The 20,876-nt window shown below is 48.1% G+C and overlaps 1 protein-coding gene across 4 annotated transcripts in view; it reads right to left on the bottom strand.

Annotated features, from left to right (window-relative positions):
• Positions 1-20,876, bottom strand: part of Ttn (titin) — a 271,242-nt gene that overhangs the window by 32,037 nt on the left and 218,329 nt on the right. For all 4 annotated transcript variants that reach the window (XM_075984819.1, XM_075984820.1, XM_075984821.1 and 1 more), the window contains 8 exons: positions 20,564-20,851; positions 19,803-20,390; positions 19,606-19,710; positions 19,033-19,230; positions 18,637-18,933; positions 17,959-18,546; positions 17,559-17,861; positions 338-17,443 (listed from right to left, as the gene is read on the bottom strand). In XM_075984819.1, the coding sequence (XP_075840934.1) occupies positions 338-17,443; positions 17,559-17,861; positions 17,959-18,546; positions 18,637-18,933; positions 19,033-19,230; positions 19,606-19,710; positions 19,803-20,390; positions 20,564-20,851 (19,473 nt within the window). The remainder of the gene's footprint in view (positions 1-337; positions 17,444-17,558; positions 17,862-17,958; positions 18,547-18,636; positions 18,934-19,032; positions 19,231-19,605; positions 19,711-19,802; positions 20,391-20,563; positions 20,852-20,876) is intronic.

The raw sequence follows: 20,876 nt of genomic DNA, 5'->3' as shown, positions 1-20,876 counted from the left end.
CCACTAAGTTACAGTACTCAAATTTAAATTAAGTCTCAAATAACCATATACAATAACAAAATTTGCCCAAAATTCATTGTGGGTATTAAACAGAGGGACAAGAGGAACAATCTTGTAAGAAACTACATATAGTTTTTATACATATACTAAATGTATAGCTAGATTTGATTATCCTTAAATCCAACAAATCTTTTGTTGACATTCTAGCTATGTCAATTACTAGAGATTCATTTTGCGCTATGGCATAAATAGTTTGGGGGTGTGAACCAAAAGTCTTTAAGATGAAATATAATTAGAGTGATTCACATTATTCTAGCAAAATAGGTATAAAATGTACCTGTTATTTTGACGCCTTCCTTCGTTTCGGCTGGCACACCAACACCAAACTCGTTTTCTCCAGACACTCTGAAGTAGTAAATCGCTCCTTCTTGTAAGTTGGTCACTTTGTAAGAGAGGCGGTTGCAGTTGTTAGTGACAGATACCCATGCCTTCTTGCTGGCCTCGCGTTTTTCTATGTGGTAATTCTTCACGGGTGCTCCACCATCATTTTCAGGAACATCCCAGGACAGCACAGCAGTCTCCTTGGTTACTTCACGTACAGTAACATTGGCTGGAGGTCCTGGGGAATCTAAAACTTTGACAACGAAGGTCATCGAAGCAGCACTCAAAACATTCTGAATTGTTAGCGTGTACTTTCCAGAATCGTTGCGGGTGGCATTCTCAATGGTGAGTGATGTACGAGATTCTGTGGAGTCAATGTATGCTCTTGTGCGGAGGTCAGTGTCAGGCTTACTCCAGGAGACGTTGGGGATGGGTCTTCCTCTGAAAGGTACAGTCATGGTAAATGAGGATCCAGCCTTGACAACCAAAGTCTTCCTCATTTCACTGTCGACATCAAATACAGGTTCTTCTTCTCTTTCTTTGGCTACCTGGGGGTCGGAGCTGTCACTGGGGTCACTGGCACCGACCTTATTGACAGACCTCACTCTGAAGATGTACTCAGCTCCAGTGGTTAGCCCACTCAGTGTATATTCTGTGCCTCTGAAGCTCTGGATGGCAGCCTTCCAGTCATCCTCATCAGACCTTTTGTATTCTACCGTGTATCCCGTTATTGGCGCCCCACCATCAAACAGAGGCTTCACCCAACCAATGGTGATGGTTGTTTTGCCCGAGTCTACAATTTTGGGTTTGGATGGAGGAGATGGCAGGAACACCGGATCTTCCGCTCGAACTAAGGGAGACGTTTCACTTGGAAGACTCAGGCCGGCAGCGTTTTCGGCGAAAACCCGATACTCGTATTCACATCCTTCCCGGAGTCCTGTTGACTTCACTCTCAGATCGTAGACTGGTTTTTTATTCACACGCACCCACCGTAGGCTGTTTTTCTCACGTCTTTCAATTATGTATCCAGAGATGTCACTGCCTCCGTCAGTCTCAGGTCTTGACCAGCAAAGTGTCATGGAATCTTTGGTCACAGATGTAATTTCCAAAGATGTGGGTGGACTAGGAACGGTGAACGGATCTAGCGCCTTCACAGGCACGCTCTCTAGGGGCTCACCGACACCATATTTATTCACACCCGTTACTCTAAAGATGTATTCATTGCCTTTGAGTAGCTTGGTCACCTTACAAGATGTCGTCCTCAACTCGGCTTCACATATTGTCCATGCGAGGCGGCTTGTTTCACGCTTTTCTACAATGTAATAGTCGATATCAGCACCACCGTCTTCTTGGGGACGTCCCCAGGAAAGAGAGCACTTCTCCGCAGTGAGGCCAGTTATTTCAAGAGGTCCTGCTGGTGGGCCAGGCTTATCAAGCACTTTACAGTTAACTGCCATAGTCCGAGTTCCTGCAACGTTCTTCAGTGTAAGCACATACTGCCCAGTGTCTCGTCTTACACAGTCTTTAACTGTTAATGTGGTATTATAGTCTGTTGAGACAATTTCTGTTTTTGCCCTTTCTTCAATTTCTACCCCATCCTTGGCCCAGGAAATGACTGGCAGTGGTCGCCCTGCAATGTCTGCATTTATCTTAAGGACCTCTCCGGCTTTGACAACAATGACGTCTCGGAATTTGACATCCATCATAATTCTTGGTGCCTCAACGTCGTCTTTGACTGTAATAGGTCCAGTGGATTCGGATGGTTCGCTAACAGAGTCAGCGGCGTTTCTTGCAAAAACTCGGAATTCATAACGCTGGTCTTCAGTGAGCTCAGTTACTTCAAAGTACGTTTCCTGCACATTAGTGAAATTGCACTTGAGCCACCTGCCATCAGGCAATTCTCTGCGCTCGACAATGTATCCGGTGATCTTAGCTCCACCATCGTAACGTGGTTTCGCCCACTTAAGTGATACCGATTTTCTTGTGATATTGGTGACCTCAGGTTGCCCCGGAGGGTCACAGGGATCCCTTGCAGGGACTGGTTCACATGCTTTACTGCATTTACCAATGCCAGCAATATTCTCAGCGTATACCCGGTACTCATACATCAGCCCCTCATCAAGACCGGAGACTTTCATCTGGGTATCTGAAATGAGGACTTTGTTTGCCTTTGACCAGAGAATGCTGCTTCTTTCTTTGTATTCAAGGTGATAGCCAATGACTTGGCTTCCTCCGTCGTTAACTGGCACCTGCCAAGTTACAATCATGGTAGATTTCGTGGCATGCACAACTTTGGGAGTGCCAGGAGGCCCTGGGGGGCTGAACGGATACTCAGCAACCACCGCGGAGGATTCGCTGTAGGAACTCTTTCCGTACCGATTCTCTGCACAAACACGGAACTGATATTCACTTCCTGTTGTCAAGCGGACTATTTTGATGGATGTTCTTGCCACCGCTTGTGAAACTACCTGCCATGTGGTAGACGTGGTTTCCCTCTTCTCAACAATGTAGTTGCTAATTTGGCAGCCACCGTCATATTCTGGAGGATTCCAAGAAATGGACACATTGTCACAACTAACTTCATCAATGCGTATGGGTCCTGGAGGTCCTGGCTTGTCGAGGACAATGACAGTAATTGGAACGGTTATGGATCCAGCAGAATTGGAAACACACAGTTCGTAAGTTCCAACATCTTCTCTTGAGGCTTCTTTAATAGAAAGGGTTGTTACCGTCTTTGAGGACGATACGTTGACTCTAGTGGTCTCTCTAAGAACCTGGCCATCTTTTTTCCAGGTTACAGTAGCTTGAGGTCTTCCTTTAAATGGTATGTCAATTTTGAGTTGGTCCTTAGCCTTAACGTTGAAAGTATTGAAAGGAAGCTCAACCGAAGGCTTTATTTCAATATCTTTCGCAATGACAGGCACTCCGAGCTGTCTCGGGTCGCTCCTTCCTTTCTCATTAACCGCGGCTACCCTGAAGACATACTCTTCTCCCGCAGTCAGGCCAGAAATGGTTGCTTCTAGGGTCTTCACTTGCGTGCATGTGCTCCACTTCTCACTGCCCTTTGTCTGCATCTCGACGACATAGCCAGTGATTTTGCTGCCACCATCGCTTTCTGGTTTCTCCCACTTAATTGTAGCTGTGTTGCGGGTCACATCGACAAGGGTCACCCTTCCAGGGGGGAGTGGTGGTTCAGATACTTTTATAGGTTCTGCTGTTTCGGCTGGTAATCCAATCCCATATTCGTTGGAAGCCAGGACTCGGAAGTAATAAGAGCACCCTTCTTGTAGATTCTCAATTTTGAAAGTGTTCTTAGTGCAGTTGTTTGTAATGGTCGCATAAGCTTTTCTTGTAGTTTCTCGTTTCTCAACGATATAATTTGTAATCTTGGCTCCGCCGTCAATAAGCGGTGGCTCCCAGGACAGTGTCACCGAGTCTTTCTTTATTTCTCTCACAGTCAGATTCACGGGCGCACTTGGTGAGTCAAGAACTCTAACATTGACAAAGGCCGTTTTGGAGCCGCTGTTGTTTTCCAGGGTGAGGTTGTATCTCCCGCTGTCAAATCTGGTCACATTGTCAATCACCAGCATTGTATACGAACTAGTCACCTCGATCTGGGCCCTCTCCGTGAGAATACCATCAGCCTTTTCCCATCTGACTTCAGGTTCTGGCCGACCTTTGATAGTGACAAATAAGCGCAAGGTGGCGCTTGCCCGGAGAGTGACCACCTTCCTGAGATCAGCATCAAGTTCGATTTCTGGGGGCTCTGCCCTCTCCTGAGCAACAACAGAGCCGGGAATGGTTGCGGGTTCGCCTACACCTTCAGTATTGAAAGCACAGATACGGAAGTTGTACTCAGTATTCTCTTTAAGCTTGGTCACCGTGAACTGCTTCCCTTGTAGTCCTGATGGTGGCGTGCAGGTTGTCCATTCATCAGCGGCAGCTTCTTTGAGCTCGATAACATAGCCTCGAACAGGTGCACCGCCATCATAAATTGGCTTATTCCATGCTAAGGAGACAGAAGATCTAGAAGTGTCTGTCACTTTGGGGTTACTTGGTGGACCGGGTGGATACAAGGCATCGCATGCTCGGTAGAAAACAGATGGCTCGCTGGGTTCCCCAATGCCGGCGGCATTCTCAGCGGCGACTCTGAATTCATAGGAATGACCTTCTGTGAGGCCAGTTACCCTGAACCGAAGGTCTGTCAATGTTTTCTTGTTACACTTGGTCCATCTTATTCCTTCCTTGTCTCGCTTTTCGAGAACGTACCCCTCAATCTCAGCACCTCCATCATCCACTGGGCGTGTCCACGTCAGCACCATGGAATCTTTGGTGATGGCTGAGGCCTCAGGTGTTGAAGGAGGGCCTGGACGCTTATAAGGATTACAGGCTATCACAGGCTCAGATTCCAGGGGCTCTCCGATTCCATACTTATTCACTGCTATGACCCGGAAAATGTACTCGTTCCCAGGAAGTAACTTGGTGACTTTGTAGTTAAGGGCCTGCACCTCAGTTGAAACCTGGGTCCAGGAGAGTCTGCTTGTTTCTCTCTTTTCGATGATGTAATGTGAAATACTAGCACCACCATCTTGCAAAGGTGGGCTCCATGCCAGGTAACACTTTTCGGCTGTAACTCCAGTGACTTTAAGGGGTCCTTCAGGAGGCCCTGGCCTGTCCAGCACCTTTACAGTGATAGGTATGGTCTTGGTGCCACCGACGTTGCTGAGTTTCAAGGTATACTGCCCTCCATCAGTACGGATGCAGTCTTTCACAATGAGAGTTGTTTTCTGGAGACTGGATTTAATTTCCATTCGAGCAGCTGTTTCTTCGAGTTCGTTCCCATCCTTGGACCAAACGATATCAGGGATAGGTTTGCCACGGATATCAGCTTCGAGAACAAAGGTCTCCCCTGCATGCACAACGATGACATCTCTGTACTTTGGATCCAGTGAGGCATTTGGTGCATCAATTTCATCCCTTGCAGTAATAGCACCGCTGCTCTCAGACGGCTCGCTGAAGTTGCCAGCCGCGTTTCTTGCGATTACTCTAAATTCATATCTTTGGTCTTCTACGAGCCCAGTCACTGCGAATTCGGTCTCCACCACATTGGTGAAGCTGGCTTTCATCCATCGGCCATCAGGGAGGTCTTTCTTTTCTACGACATAGCCGGTTATCTTGCTGCCACCGTCATAAGCAGGTTTCTTCCATTTCAGGGTGACGCTATTTCTGGTGATAACGATGGCTTCGGGACGGCCGGGTGGGTCACATGGGTCACGCGCAACATAGCACTCTGACACTTTGCTAGGCTTGCCAATGCCCACGATGTTCTCCGCGGAGACTCTGAACTCATACTCAAGCCCCTCATCAAGCCCAGTTGTTTTGAACTTGGTATCCTGGATGGGGATCTTATTGAGCTTGACCCACAGAATGCTGTTCTTCTCCTTCTGCTCAAGATGGTAGCCAATAACTTTGCTGCCTCCGTCATTAACTGGCTCGTGCCATTGCACAAGCATCTGGTCTTTGGAGACAGATGTCACAAAGGGGGTTCCAGGAGGTCCGGGCTCTTTAAATGGATACTGTACCACAACTGGCTTCGAGTCCAAGGGAGCGCTCTTCCCATACCGGTTCTCAGCAAAAATCCTAAACTGGTATTCACTGCCTGTTTTCAGTTTGCCAATTTTAATGGTGGTTCTGGCAACCGTTGCCGAGACCATCTGCCAGGTGGTGGTGGTGGTCTCTCGCTTCTCGACGATGTAGTTGCTTATCTGGCACCCGCCAGTATAGGCTGGAGGTTCCCAAGATATGACCACAAAGTCTGCACTGACTTCGTCAAACTTCACTGGTCCGACTGGAGGGCCAGGCTTTTCCAAAACGATGATGCTGAGGTTTTCTGTGGCTGTGCCCGCACTGTTAGTCGCGGTGACGCTGTATTTTCCGAAGTCGTCCTTGCTACTTTCCTTGATGTGTAGAATGGTCGAAGTAGCTGTTTCTTCCACGTTTACTCTTGTGGTCTGTTTCAGAGGCTCACCATCCTTGACCCAAGAAATTTTTGGTCTTGGTCGGCCTATAACTGGAATTTCTATTTTCAGATCCTCTCCTGCTTGGACACTGTATGTATTAAATGGCAGCTTAAAACTGGGCTGTATAGTCAAGTCCTTGGCGATGACAGGGACGCCGAGCACCCTTGGATCACTTTTCCCTTTCTCGTTGTAAGCTTTGACGCGGAACTGATATTCTTGTCCCGAGCTCAGACCAGTAACGACTGCGTTACAGACTTTGGATTCAGCCACTATGCTCCATTTTTCCGTTCCTTTGGGCTGCATTTCAACCACGTACCCCAGGATTCTGCTACCGCCGTCATGTTCGGGCTTCTCCCACATGAGTGATGCACTGGTCTGGGACACGTCGGTGAGCGTCACCTTTCCTGGCGGGGAAGGAGGTTCAGAAGCCTTCACGGCATCAGAGGTTTCCGCGGGGACCCCAACTCCGAATTCATTCTCAGCCATGACTCTGAAGTAGTAGATGGCTCCCTCGGTCAGATTCTCAACTTTAAAGCTGGTTTTACTGCATTTACTGCTCACGTTGGCATAGGCCTTTCGGGTTGACTCGCGCTTGTCGATTACATAGTTCTTGACCTTTGCCCCACCGTCAATGAGAGGTGGTTCCCATACCAGAAGGACAGAGTCTTTTCTCACTTCTTTGACAGCTAAATTCTGCGGGGGTCCTGGGGTGTCAAGGACTTTCACGGTCACAAAAGCCGACTTGGACCCGCTGCTGTTCTCCAGCTTGAGAACGTACTTCCCAGCGTCATTTCTATCGCAGTTGTCTATCGAGAGCTGGGTAAAGTTCATGCCCTTCTCAATCTGGACCTTATCTGTGAATTCCCCTTCCTCCTTAGACCACGTGATCTCAGGTGTGGGCCGGCCTTTGAATGGGATGTGGATTCTGGCAGATCCTCCGGCTCTCACAATGATGCCTTTTCTTAACTCAGAGTCGAGGTCCAGTTCAGGAGCTTCAAGTTTATCTTCCGGTTTCACAGTACCAGGAACGGAGGCGGCCTCGCCTAAACCAACTTTGTTGAGGGCACAGACTCGTATTTTATATTCTTGGTGTTCAGTGAGTTTGGAAATTTCGAATCGAGTGACTCTCAGGCCAGTCTGTGGAGTAACTATTTGCCATTCTTCTTCATCTGCTTTGCAGACTTCGACGATGTAGCCCAGGATCTCACTGCCGCCATCATAGATAGGTTTGCTCCAGGCAAGAGTGATTGAGTTTTTGGTGGTGTCTACAACATGTGCATTGGTGGGCGGGCCAGGTTTGAACACGGGATCACAAGCCTTGTAGTAAACAGTAGCTGGGCTCGGCTCTCCAACTCCCGCAGCATTTTCTGCGGAGACTCTGAATTCATATTCATGATCTTCCGTTAATCCCGTTACCCTGAGCCGCAAATCTGTAATGCGGCGTTTGTTGCACTTTATCCAGCGAATGCCACTCCTGTCTCTCTTCTCCACGATATAACCAATAATCTCACTTCCGCCATCACTGTCTGGCCGATTCCAGCAGACCGTCATAGAGTCCTTGGCAATGTTTGTGACTTCTAAGCTCTTTGGTGGTCCAGGAAGCACAAATGGATTTTTCATGAGTACTGGCGCAGACTCCAGAGGTTCGCCAATACCGTACTTGTTGACAGCCATTATTCGGAAAATATATTCATTCCCCTCCAAGAGCTTAGTAACTTTCAGAGAGTTAGTCACAACTTCTGAAGCAACCACGGTCCACGCGAGTCGACTGGTTTCTCGCTTCTCAACGACATAGTGAGAAATGTCACTGCCGCCATCTTGAAGTGGTGGAGACCATGCCAAAGTGCATTTTTCACACGTGACTCCAGTAACCTGAACTGGCCCTTCCGGAGGGCCTGGTCTGTCAAGCACTTTCACATTCACTGGGAATGACTTAGAACCGGCAACATTAGAGGCCCTCAAAATATACTGTCCGCCGTCGATTCGAATGGCATCTTTTACAATAAGTAAAGCTTTGAAATCTGTGTTCTTTATTTCACATCTAGCAGATTCTTCAATCTCCTTATCTCCTCTTAGCCACTCGATGGTGGGTAGGGGCTTTCCATGGACGTCAGCCTCCAGTCGGAATGTTTCTCCGGCATTTACCACTATTGTGTCTCTGAATTTTGGATCCATTGAAATCCGTGGGAGTTCAACCTCATCCTTGGCTGTTATTGGCCCAGTGCTATCAGAGGGCTTACTTATTGCGCCAGCTGCATTCTTCGCAATGACTCTGAATTCGTATCTTTCATCTTCAGTGAGACCCGACACAGTGAATTGAGTTTCAATGACATTCGTAAAACTGGCTTTCATCCAGCGACCTTCAGGTAAATCACGTTTCTCTACGATGTAACCGGTGATCATACTTCCACCGTCATACACAGGCTTGGTCCACTGCAGTGTGATTTCATTTCTCTTAACTATGATTGCTTCTGGGGTTCCTGGCGGGTCGCAGGGGTCGCGGGCTACATAGCATTCAGAATTCTTGCTTGCCTTGCCGACACCGACAATATTCTCTGCGTAAACTCTAAATTCGTACTCAATGCCTTCTTCAAGGTTCAAGGCTTTAAACTGGGTGTCATGAATGATAGTTTTGTTGACTTTTGTCCACAAAATGCTATTCCTTTCCTTTCTCTCAAGGTGGTAACCTATGACTGGGCTTCCACCATTGTTGATTGGTTCATGCCATTGGAGGACCATAGCGTCTTTGGAGATGGCCGTGGCAAATGGTGTCCCCGGAGGGCCTGGTTCTTTGTAGGGATACTGAGCTACAATTGGTTCTGACTCTAAAGCAAAGCTTTGTCCATATCGGTTTTCAGCAAATATTCTGAATTGGTATTCTGTACCAGTTTTCAGTTTGGTTACTTTGAGTGTAGTTCTGGCAACAGTGGCAGAGACGACATCCCATACTGTGGTGGTTGTATCTCTTTTCTGAACAATGTAATTGGTTATTTGGCAACCCCCTGTGTATAAGGGAGGCTCCCAAGATAATGTAATACTCTCCGCACTGACTTCATCAAATTTAACAGGCCCTCTTGGAGGATCAGGCTTATCTAGAGTAATAATTTCAATGGTTGCTGTTTTCTGACCCACGACATTGGCAACTGTGATTCCGTACTGTCCGCCATCGTCTTTATGAGTTTCTTTAATACTGAGAGTGGTAAGGTCAAGGGAGTCGGTAACATTGATTCTTGTGGTCTGCTTCAGCGGCACCCCGTCTTTGGTCCAGGAAATGGTTGGTTTAGGACGTCCGGAAATTGGTACTTCTACTTTCAAATCTTGCCCAACCTGGACACTGTAGCTGCTGAATGGTGGTCTCACATCTGGTTCGATGACGAGATCCTTGGCAACTATTGGAACTGCAAGGGACCGTGGGTCACTTCTTCCTTTTTCATTTACAGCAACAACTCGGAAGAGATATTCTGCTCCCTGAGTTAGGTTGGTAATAACCGCTTCAAGCGACTTCACCCTAGCACACTCTGACCACTTATCGGTGTTCTTAGCTTGCATTTCTACAATATACTGAATGATTTTACTACCACCATCATGTTCAGGCTTTGTCCAACTCAAAGAGACGCTGTTTCTGGTGACATCATCCACAGTGATTTTCCCTGGAGGCTGTGGGACTTCTGCAACCTTGATTGGATCTGCAGTGCGGGCAGGAAGGCCAATACCATATTCGTTCTCCGCGGTGACTCTGAAGTAGTAACTGCAGCCTTCTTGGAGCTGTTCAATTTTCCAGGAGTTCTTATGGCAGTTCGTCACAACAGCAGCATAGGATTTTCTTGTGGCTTCACGTTTCTCAACAATGTAATTTTTAATTTTTGATCCGCCATCCAACAGAGGTGGCTCCCACGTAATGGATACTGAGTCTTTGGTGATTTCTGTGACTTTCAGGTTGACGGGTGGGCTTGGCGTGTCCAGAACCCTCACGGTCACGAAGGCAGATTTCGTTCCACTGCTGTTCTCTAACGTGAGCGTGTACTTCCCGCTATCGTACCGATTGACGTTGTCAAGAACAAGAGACGTGAAACTGCTAGTGACGTCAATTATAGCGGCATCTCGGATGTCACCGTCTACCTTCCCCCACTTAACTTCTGGGGTGGGACGACCTTTTATTGGGACAAACAACCTTAAGGAGCCACCTGCCCTTATATTAATAACCTTCCTTAGTTCAAGGTCAAGGTCTACATCGGGCGCCTCAAGCTTTTCTTCGACCAGTACAGGTCCAGGGACGTCGGCATGCTCCCCCACTCCAGCTTTATTGATGGCACAGATGCGGAAGTTGTATTCATGCTTTTCCACCAGCTTCTCCACTTCCAGGTGAGTTTTGTTGATTCCCGTCGGTGGCGTGCACATCGTCCATTCACCGACACTCACGTCACATTTTTCCACGATGTATCCCTGGATTTCACAGCCACCATCGTAGATAGGTTTGCTCCAAGAAAGGAACACTGAAGATCTGGTAACATCGGTGACTTTGGGGTTGTTTGGAGGGCCTGGCTTATAAACGGGGTCACAAGCCTTTTGGTAAGCAGAAGGAGGGCTTGGCTCACTGAGCCCAGCGGCATTTTCAGCTGAGACTCGGAATTCATAATTGTGGTTTTCTAGGAGCCCAGTTACTCTCAAGCGCAGCTCTCCGATCAGACGCTTGTGGCATCTGGTCCATCTTATGCCTTCTTTGTCCCGTTTCTCCAGAACGTATCCTAGAATCTCACTGCCGCCATCAGATGCCGGCCTTTCCCACACAACAATCATTGAGTCTTTGGTCACAGTCGTAACCTCTGGAGCTTTGGGTGCATCTGGGACCACGAATGGATTCTTGGCAAGTAATGGCTCAGATTCGAGAGGCTCGCCGACACCATATTTGTTCACGGCCATTATCCGGAAAATGTATTCATTCCCTTCCAGAAGCTTCGTCACTTTGCAGCTGAGCGTTTGCACATTGGCGTCGACCAGAGTCCAGACGAGGCGGCTGGTTTCTCGCCTTTCCACGATGTAATTTGTGATATCGCTCCCGCCATCCTGAAGGGGGGGCTTCCAAGCCAGTGTGCACTTTTCTGCTGTCACCCCTGAGATGGCAACAGGTCCCTCAGGTGGTCCTGGTCGATCAAGGACTTTGACGTTGACAGTAACTGATCTCTCTCCCGCCACGTTTTTGGCCTTCAGGACGTAATTGCCACTGTCAACACGTACTGCGTCTTTGACACCGAGACTGGTGGCGAAGTCGGTGCTCTTGATTTCCAGCCGAGCTGTGCTTGAAAGTTCCTGGTCACCTTTTACCCACTGAGTGGTTGGGATTGGCTTGCCATATATATCTGCCTCAATCTTGAATGACTCACCAGCATGAACCACAACCGTGTCTTTGTATTTGGGGTCCATGCTTATCCTTGGTGGCTCTACCTCATCTCTCGCTGTTATGGCCCCAGTACTTTCTGAGGGCTCACTGAACACTCCGGCAGCATTTCGAGCGATAACCCGGAATTCATATCTGTGATCTTCAATCAGGCCAGTTACCTCAAACTGGGTGTCGATGATATTTGTAAAGCTGGCTTTCATCCAGCGGCCGTCCGGTAATTCTTTCTTCTCAACCACATACCCAGTGATCTTGCTTCCGCCATCATAGGTGGGTTTCTTCCACTGAAGAGTCACAGAATTCCTTGTAACAATGATCGCCTCTGGCCGTCCTGGTGGATCGCATGGGTCACGAGCTACGTAACATTCTGATGGTTTACTTGGCTTGCCGATGCCTACAATGTTCTCGGCAGACACTCTGAATTCATATTCGATACCTTCCTCAAGGCCGGTGGTCTTGAACTTGGTTTGAGGAATAGGTGTTTTGTTCAGCTTGACCCAGAGGATGCTGTTTCTTTCTTTGCGTTCTAGATGGTAGCCAATGACTCTGCTCCCACCGTCACTGACCGGCTCATGCCATTGTACTTCCATGCTGTCTTTGGAGGCAAGAGTGACGAATGGCGTGCCCGGTGGACCCGGCACTTTGAATGGGTACTGAGCAACAACAGGCTCAGAATTGAGATAGGTACTCTTCCCGTATCTGTTTTCAGCAGCGATTCGGAACTGGTATTCGCACCCTGTCTTGAGCCTGCAGGCCTTGATGGTTGTTCTTGCAACAGTAGCTGACACAATTTGCCAGGTGGTTGTGGAGGTGTCCCGCTTCTCTACGATGTAATTATTGATGGAGCTTCCTCCATCGTACTTGGGTGGCTCCCAGGAAAGGGTCACACTGTCTGCTGTCACTTCATCCATTTTCACTGGTCCCGTTGGAGGCCCTGGTTTGTCGAGAACGATGACATTAAGGGTTTCTGTGGCTTCACCTGCTGAGTTAGTCAGTTTGACTGTGTAATGGCCGACGTCTTCTCGGCAGGCTTCCTTTATCGTCAGCAGGGAATTGTTCTCTGTGTTCTCTGCGTTGATTCTGGTCGTTTGCTTCAGCGGCACATCATCTTTATGCCAGGTGACAGCCGGTGTTGGGCGTCCGACGAATGGGACATCGATTTTCAGGTCTTCACCTGCCAGCACAGTGAAGGTATTGAAGAGGAGTTTAAAGGCTGGCGGAATCACAAGGTCTTTAGCAATCACCGGGACACTCAGCTGCCTGGGGTCACTGATGCCCTTTTCATTCTGCGCTGAAACACGGAAAGAGTATTCTTCGCCCTGAATCAACCCAGTGATGGTGGCTTCCGTGACTTTCACCGTGGCACACGTGGCCCACTTGTCACTGCCTTTGCTCTGCATCTCGACGATGTAGCCAAGGATTCGGCTGCCTCCGTCATGCTCTGGCTTCTCCCAAGACAGAGACACACTGTTCCTTGTGACGTCCATCAGAGTTATCTTCCCTGGAGGGAGAGGTCGTTCCGATGCCTTCACGGACTCTGCTGTCTCAGCAGGCAGTCCGACGCCGTATTCATTCTCAGCAAGCACCCGGAAATAGTAACTGCAGCCTTCCTGGAGCTGGTCCACTTTCCAGGAAGTCTTATGGCAATTTGTCGCCACTGTCGAATACGCCTTTCTTGTGGACTCCCGCTTTTCAACGATATAGTTCTTTATTTTTGAGCCTCCATCGAGGAGAGGAGGCTCCCACGTCAGCGTGACCGATGTCTTTGTGACCTCCTTTATCTTTAGGTTCTGTGGAGGGCCTGGTGTGTCTAGCACTCTAACGTTGACAAATGCAGTCTTGCTGCCGGAGCTGTTTTCTACAGTTAGTATGTACTTGCCGCTGTCGAACCTATTAACATTGCCAACGATCAGCAGGGTATAAGAGCTCGTGGATTCAATGCTAGCTTTATCCAATGATTCTCCATGCTCTCTAGCCCACTTGACCTCGGGTGCTGGTCTCCCCTTGATGGGAACAAAGAGTCTCAGGGTACAACAGGCTCTGATAGTCACAACTTTGCGCAACTCAGCGTCCAGTTCGATCTCCGGAGGCAGCATTCTTTCTTCTGCCTTTGGAGTCCCGGGAACAAGGGCAGGTTCTCCAACTCCTTCGGAATTCATGGCATAGATGCGGATTTTATATTCCTGATTCTCTATGAGGTTGGTGATGGTATAGGAAGTTGCTTTGAGCCCAGCTGGGGGAGTGACAACCTGCCACTCATCTTCTTCCGGCAGGGCAATCTCAACCATATACCCAGTGATTTCAGAACCTCCATCGTAGATAGGTTTATTCCATGCAATCGAAATGGAGGACCTGCTTGTGTCAAGGACGCGTGGGTTACCTGGTGGGCCAGGTTTAAACACGGTGTCGCAGGCTTTATAAAATGGGCTGGTGGCACTTGGTGCACTAATTCCAGCTGCGTTTTCTGCCATTATTCTGAACTCATATTCATGTCCTTCTGTCAGCCCAGACACTTTATATCTTAGGTCTGTAAGAGTCTTTTTGTTGCATTTTACCCAGCGCTGGCCAGCTTTATCACGCCGTTCCACAATGTAATTGATGATTTCACTCCCACCGTCAGAGTCGGGATGTCCCCAGCAGACAACCATGGAGTCTTTGGTGATGGTTGTGACTTCAGGGTTCTTGGGTGGATCAGGTGGCCCATAAGGATCCACTGCAAGCACGGGCTCTGACTCTAGGGGTTCCCCAACCCCATACTTATTTACAGCCATGACACGGAATATGTACTCATTGCCTTTCAGAAGCTTAGTGACCTTCAGCTTGGTTACTTGGACTTCTGTGGCAACGTTGGTCCAGGCCAACCTGCTGGTTTCACGCTTCTGCACTATGTAATGATCGATTTTGGCACCTCCATCATCCAGGGGAGGCAACCATGACAACACACACTTTTCTGATGTCACATCCGACACAGCTAAGGGTCCTTCAGGTGGTCCTGGTCTATCGAGAACTCTGACATTGAAAATGTGCTTGGCAAAGCCACCAGGGTTGGTCGCTGTCAGGATGTAAGCCCCACTGTCTGTCCTGGATGAATCCTTGTTGATCAGGTGTGTGGAGAAGTCCGCAATTTTTATTTCCAGTTTTGCTGTGCCCTCGAGCTCCTTGCCGTCCTTAGCCCACTCCATGGTTGGAGGTGGGCGGCCTGAAACATCAGCTTCGAGCTTGAAGGCTTCACCAGCCTTTAAGGTGATGGTGTCCTTAAATTTAACATCCACCATGATTCTTGGTGCCTCAAGGTCATCCCTGCATGTGATGGCGTCTGATGGCTCAGATGGCGGACTGATGGCCCCTGCGGCGTTTTTGGCAATCACCCGGAACTCATATGCGGCATCTTCCGTTAGTCCACTGACGGTAAACTCGTTCTCTAAGATGTTGCTGAAGTTGGCCTTGAGCCACCGTCCGTTAGGCAGGTCCCTCTTTTCAACCACATAACTAGTAATTTTAAAGCCTCCTGTATATTCGGGCTTAGCCCACTTAAGTGTCACTGTGTGTCTCGTGATGTTTAGAGGCACTGGTTTCCCAGGCGGGTCGATGGGATCCAAAGCAAACATTGGTTCGGATGGCTTGCTGGGTTTGCTCTTGCCTGCCATGTTTTCTGCAATTACGCGGAACTCATAAGCAATGCCATCTGTAAGTCCAGTTGATTTGAAGATGTTGCCTGGCACCAATGCTTTGCTCACAGTCTGCCAGAGAATGCCATTGCGTTCTTTCCTTTCGACGTGATAGCCTAGAATGGGGCTGCCACCATCAGAAAGCGGTTCGTGCCAGCTAATTGTCATCGAGTCTTTGGTGACTGCAGTAACCTGAGGGGTGCCGGGAGGCCCGGGCACCTTAAATGGATAGTTAGCAACTATGGACGCAGATGTGATGCCCGGTCCGACTCCGTATCTGTTTTGTGCTTTGACGCGGAATTGGTACTCCACTCCTGTAGTCAGGCGAGTGGCTTTGTAGGTGGTACGGATGACAGTTGTTGCTAACTCCACCCATGTGGTACTGTCTGTCTGTCGCATTTCTACGACATAGTTGCTTATTGGGACACCACCATCATTTTCCGGTGGCTCCCAAGAGAAGGTTACAAAGTCAGAAGAAACTTCGTCAAATTTAATTGGTCCTTTAGGTGGTCCCGGGATATCATGGACTTGAATGGTTATGACATCACCAACTTCTCCTACAGTGTTCTTGGCTGTTAATGGATAGGGTCCGCTATCACTTCTGACACACTCATTGATATTTAAGATGGTTGAGGTCGCTGTGTTTTCAACATTAACTCTCTGTGTCTGTTTAAGGATTTGGTCTCCCTTTTTCCATGTAACTGTGGGCTTGGGTCGACCAAGTACTGGAATTTCAACTTTGATGTTGTCCCCAGCTCTGGCAATGACAAGCTTCTGGTAGATACCACGGAGATCCAACTCTGGAAGCATCGTCTGCTCCTTGACGATGACGGGTCTGCTTTCCCGGGGAGCACTTCTGCCCGCACTGTTTACTGCCATCACTTGGAAGGTATATTCCTCTCCTTCAGTCAGATTCCTCACCACGCATTCCAGCCCCTTCACGGTTGAGATGTGGGTCCACTGGTCAGACCCTTTCCTCTGGGCTTCAATCACGTAGCCAGTGATCTTGCTGCCACCATCATGCCTGGGTTTGGGCCATGCCAGGCTGACTGTGTTCTTGGTTATGTCCATGATGTTAAGGCTGTCTGGGGGCAACGGTGCTTCAGAGGCTCTTACAGGCTCTGTAGTTTCCGAGGGCTCCCCGATTCCAAATTCATTTTCTGCCATCACTCTGAAGAAGTATTCGCAGCCTTCTGTCAAGCCAGTTACTTTATACGTACACTTGTGGCATTTCGTGGTAACGGTGGAGTATGATTTCCTCGTTGCTTCGCGTTTCTCCACAATGTAGTTTGTTATACGCGAGCCCCCGTCTATCAGAGGGAGGTCCCAGTGTAGGGTGACGCTGTCCTTTGTGATGTCTGTTGGCCTTAGGTTAAGGACAGGACCTGGGGTGTCTAGGACTCTGACGTTGACAAAGCCACTCTTCTTCCCAGCTGGGTTTTCGATGGTCATCACAAACTTGCCAGTGTCGTATCTGTTACATTCTGGGATAATGAGAAGAGTGAATGACTCCGTGTTTTCGATGTTGGCTCGGTGCTTCAGGTTGATATTATCTTTGGTCCATGTCACTTCGGGGGCAGGGCGACCTTTAATTGGCACAAAAATCCTGATGCTGAGTCCGGCCCTAACCACCAGTGTTCTGCGCAGCTCAGCGTCTAGCTCAAAATCAGGAGCCATTTCCTTCTCTACGATTTCAACATCTGAAATCACCGCTGGCTCCCCGACGCCTGCATCATTGACAGCACTAATTCTAAAGTTGTACTTTTCTTTAGTCTGAAGGTCAGGAACAACAAACTGAGTGATTCTGAGGGCCGTTCCTGTTGTGTCTTTAATCCAGGCCTCATCTCCTACTTTCTGATGCTCCACTATGTAACCAGTGATTTCAAGCCCGCCATCATAATGAGGCTTGCCCCATGCTAAAGATGCTGATTTCTTGGTGGTATCGGTGACATGCGCGTTTGAAGGTGGTCCCGGAGGATCTGGGCAAAAGAAAGAAGGGTACATTCAAATATTAAGAGTTTTGCTTCTGGGTACCTCCTATAGAATATCAGCAGGCGCAAATGAACGGTGTTGGAAGAGATGAGAAATACTCACAGGCCACATCTTTCATCAGAACAGGGTTTGAGGCATCGCTCGGTGGACCAATGCCCGCTCTGTTCTCCGCACTGACACGGAACTCATAGGTGTTTCCTTCTTGGAGCCCAGTCACTTTGCACCTGAGGTCAGAAACTGGAGTCTTTGTGGCTCTCACCCATCTCAAGCCTTTCTTCTCCCTCCTTTCAACATGATAACCCGTGATCTCACTGCCACCATCCTCAGTCGGTCTCTTCCAGCTGACAGTGGCAGTGTTCTTAGTGACATTTGATATCTCCGGTTTTCCAGGAGGGCCCGGGGGACCTACAAAAAAAAGGCAGATTGGTGGTAAGTTCCTGATTTACTGAACTTGAACGTTTTCACGGTGGTCACTACCGCAGCTACCGCGTGCACTACATACCAAATCTGTCTACCATCTTGACGGGTTCAGACTGAACAGGTTCTCCTTTGCCGTACTGGTTTACCGCCGACACGCGGAAAAGGTATTCGTTTCCTTGGATGAGTTTGGTTACCACATGCCTGCAGGCCTGAATATCTTCAGAAACCACTGTCCACAAAAGCCGGCTGGTTTCCCTCTTTTCAAGAACGTAAGCCTTAATTGGTGATCCGCCATCTTCCAAAGGAGGTGTCCATGTGAGTGTTGCTTTCTCAGCAGAAATGTTACTGATTTCAATGGGACCTGGGGGACCAGGTACATCAAGGACCGATACCTTCACGTGTTCCTCCTTTGTGCCAAAAGGGTTTGTGGCAGTGATGGTGTATTCACCAGCATCCTTTCTTGTGGCGTACTTGACTGTCAGCATGGATGATGTTGGGGTTGAAGTTATTTGGGCAATATCCGATGGTCTGATATCTTTTCCCGCCTTGGACCAGCTTGACTTTGGAAGGGGTTTTCCAAGAATGCTAATGGCACTTAAAACAATGGTGTCCCCTGCTTTTACTGTCAGCCCATCTTTGATTGTGGGATCAAGGACAATGGTGGGTGCCTCTGCAGAGGGGAGAAAGAATAAACTCATCAGCAAACGGAGGAGGTTTCGTGTTCTGCCTTTTAACCGGAACAGATGGCAGGGTCACCTACCATACTCATCCTTGCAAATGACGGTTCCTGTGCTCTCTGATGGAGCGCTGATAGCTCCTGCTGTGTTCTTTGCTCGGATTCTGAACTCGTATTTTCCACCTTCGACAAGGTCAGTTACAGTGAAGGCACAGTCTGGAACATTAATGTGGTTGGCCTTCATCCAAGACTTGGACGGCAGATCCCTCTTCTCTACTATGTACCCTGTTAATTTATGGCCACCGTCATATTTGGGTTCTGTCCAGATGAGAGTCACTGAATTCCTTGTTACACTAATAACCTCAGGTTTTCCAGGAGGATCTAAAACAGAGAAGGAAACCCATCAAACAAACCGCCAATGCTTGCCTCCTAGAGCACAGCCCCCGCTCCCCCCCAGGCTTCTCTTTCTTAATGGCTTACCAATTGGATCAAGGGCTACAACTGGCTCTGAGGGCAGGCTTGGCTTGCCCACTCCTGCTAGATTGATAGCCATAACTCGGAATTCATATTCAAGACCTTCAGTTAATCCGGTCACTTTGAAATCTTTCATCCTTATAGGAGTCTTGTTAGCTCTCTTCCATAGAAGGCTGTTTCTTTCCTTGAATTCGATATGATACCCTACAAATGACCATGAATATATCAATTCAGATAGATATTATACAGATTGTTTTAAAACACACACACACACACTTTAACCAAGTTATCCCTTTGCATATATATTGAAAAGATGACCTTTCTTTGTTATTTATACTTTTATCATCTAGGTATGGTGCCAGTTTTTCTTCTTGCACTATACATAGTTATTACCTTTCTTTTGAAAAACACTAGATAGTTACTTTGGTTAAGAACTGTTGCATTGGGGGAGGTTTCAATTAAATTAAACGTTAATTGTGTATATGGAAAATGCATTACTAGATATGAAGATAATTATATGAACAAGGTATTTCTGACGAACGTTGATAAAAAGCTAAAGGAAAACTGTAAATTAAGTACCTGTAATTGGTGAGCCACCAGTCTTTTTAGGATCAGTCCATGTTAGAGACACTGAATCGTGTCTGACATCCACAATATTGGGAGGTGGTGGAGCATCAGGCACATCTATATATAGGAAGAGAAAGGTAGACAACGTCAGATTAATAAAAAGGAACCTCCACAAAGCCATATTTCACTTTATTCTTTAACACACTTACCAAATGGGTGCTTGGCAACGATTGGCTCGGACTTCAGGCCTTCTCCCACACCGTATTTATTTTCAGCACTGACCCTGAAGGTGTATTCCACACCCTCATGCAGTCTAGTGACTCGGAAGGTGGTTTTCTGGACAGCGGAAGCACATGTCACCCACTTGTTGTTCACAGAATCTCTCTTCTCTAGGACATAGTTGGTGATTTCAGAACCTCCGTCGTCCTTCGGAGGACCCCACTTCAGGGTCATGGCTTCTGCTGTGACTTCATCAAATTTGATTGGTCCAGTGGGGATGCCAGGCTTGCCAACAACCTTTATGGAGAGAGTCCCTTCCTTGGTGCCAGCAGTGTTCTTCAGTGTGATTGTGTATTTCCCAGCGTCAGATTTTTGGCAGTCGTATACTACAAGAGTCGTATTGACTGCAGTGGACTCGACACTGACTCTGGTGTCAGTTGGTAGAGGATCCTCCCCCTTCTTCCAAGACACAGATGGTGCTGGCTTGCCCTTTATGGGGATCTTCAGGTGGAAGTTGCTGTTTTCTTTAGCCAAGTAGCACAAATCAGGTAGATCCTTTAAGTCAAGATCAGGAGCCACTGTTAAAAAAAAAAGGCGGAGACAGATTATTTGTATTGGAATTATTAGGACTAGACAGTCACCTCAGATCAGTTTTAAAAGGTATGCATTTGGTAAGCCAGGCTGTTAGGGCTCCAGCTTATATTTCTGATGACAGGAGAGAGGAGGCGAGGCTGCACAGGGAGACGCTTACCAACGTCATCCTTTGCCACGACGACGATTTCGCTTGGGGTTCCTTCTCCGTTTTCATTTTCAGCGCTCACTCTGAAGGTGTATTCCTTCCCTTCCTTCAGATCTTTGGCGGAGTACTGTAGGCTCAATGACTTCATAACTCGTTGCCACTTATTTTCTTCTGTCAGGAAATCGACCACGTAGCCAGTAATTCTACTCCCACCATCACTGCGAGGCTTCTTCCAGCCAATGGTGCAGGATGACTTGTTCACGGCCAGCACTTTGAGGTCAACAACAGGTCCCGGGGTTTCTAAAAGAGGAGACACGATGAGTCC

Source organism: Microtus pennsylvanicus, chromosome 9 (genome assembly GCF_037038515.1).
Source record: "Microtus pennsylvanicus isolate mMicPen1 chromosome 9, mMicPen1.hap1, whole genome shotgun sequence".
NCBI lineage: Eukaryota > Metazoa > Chordata > Mammalia > Rodentia > Cricetidae > Microtus > Microtus pennsylvanicus.
Note: the sequence above shows the minus strand (reverse complement) of the source record. Positions and strands in the feature narration are given on the sequence as shown.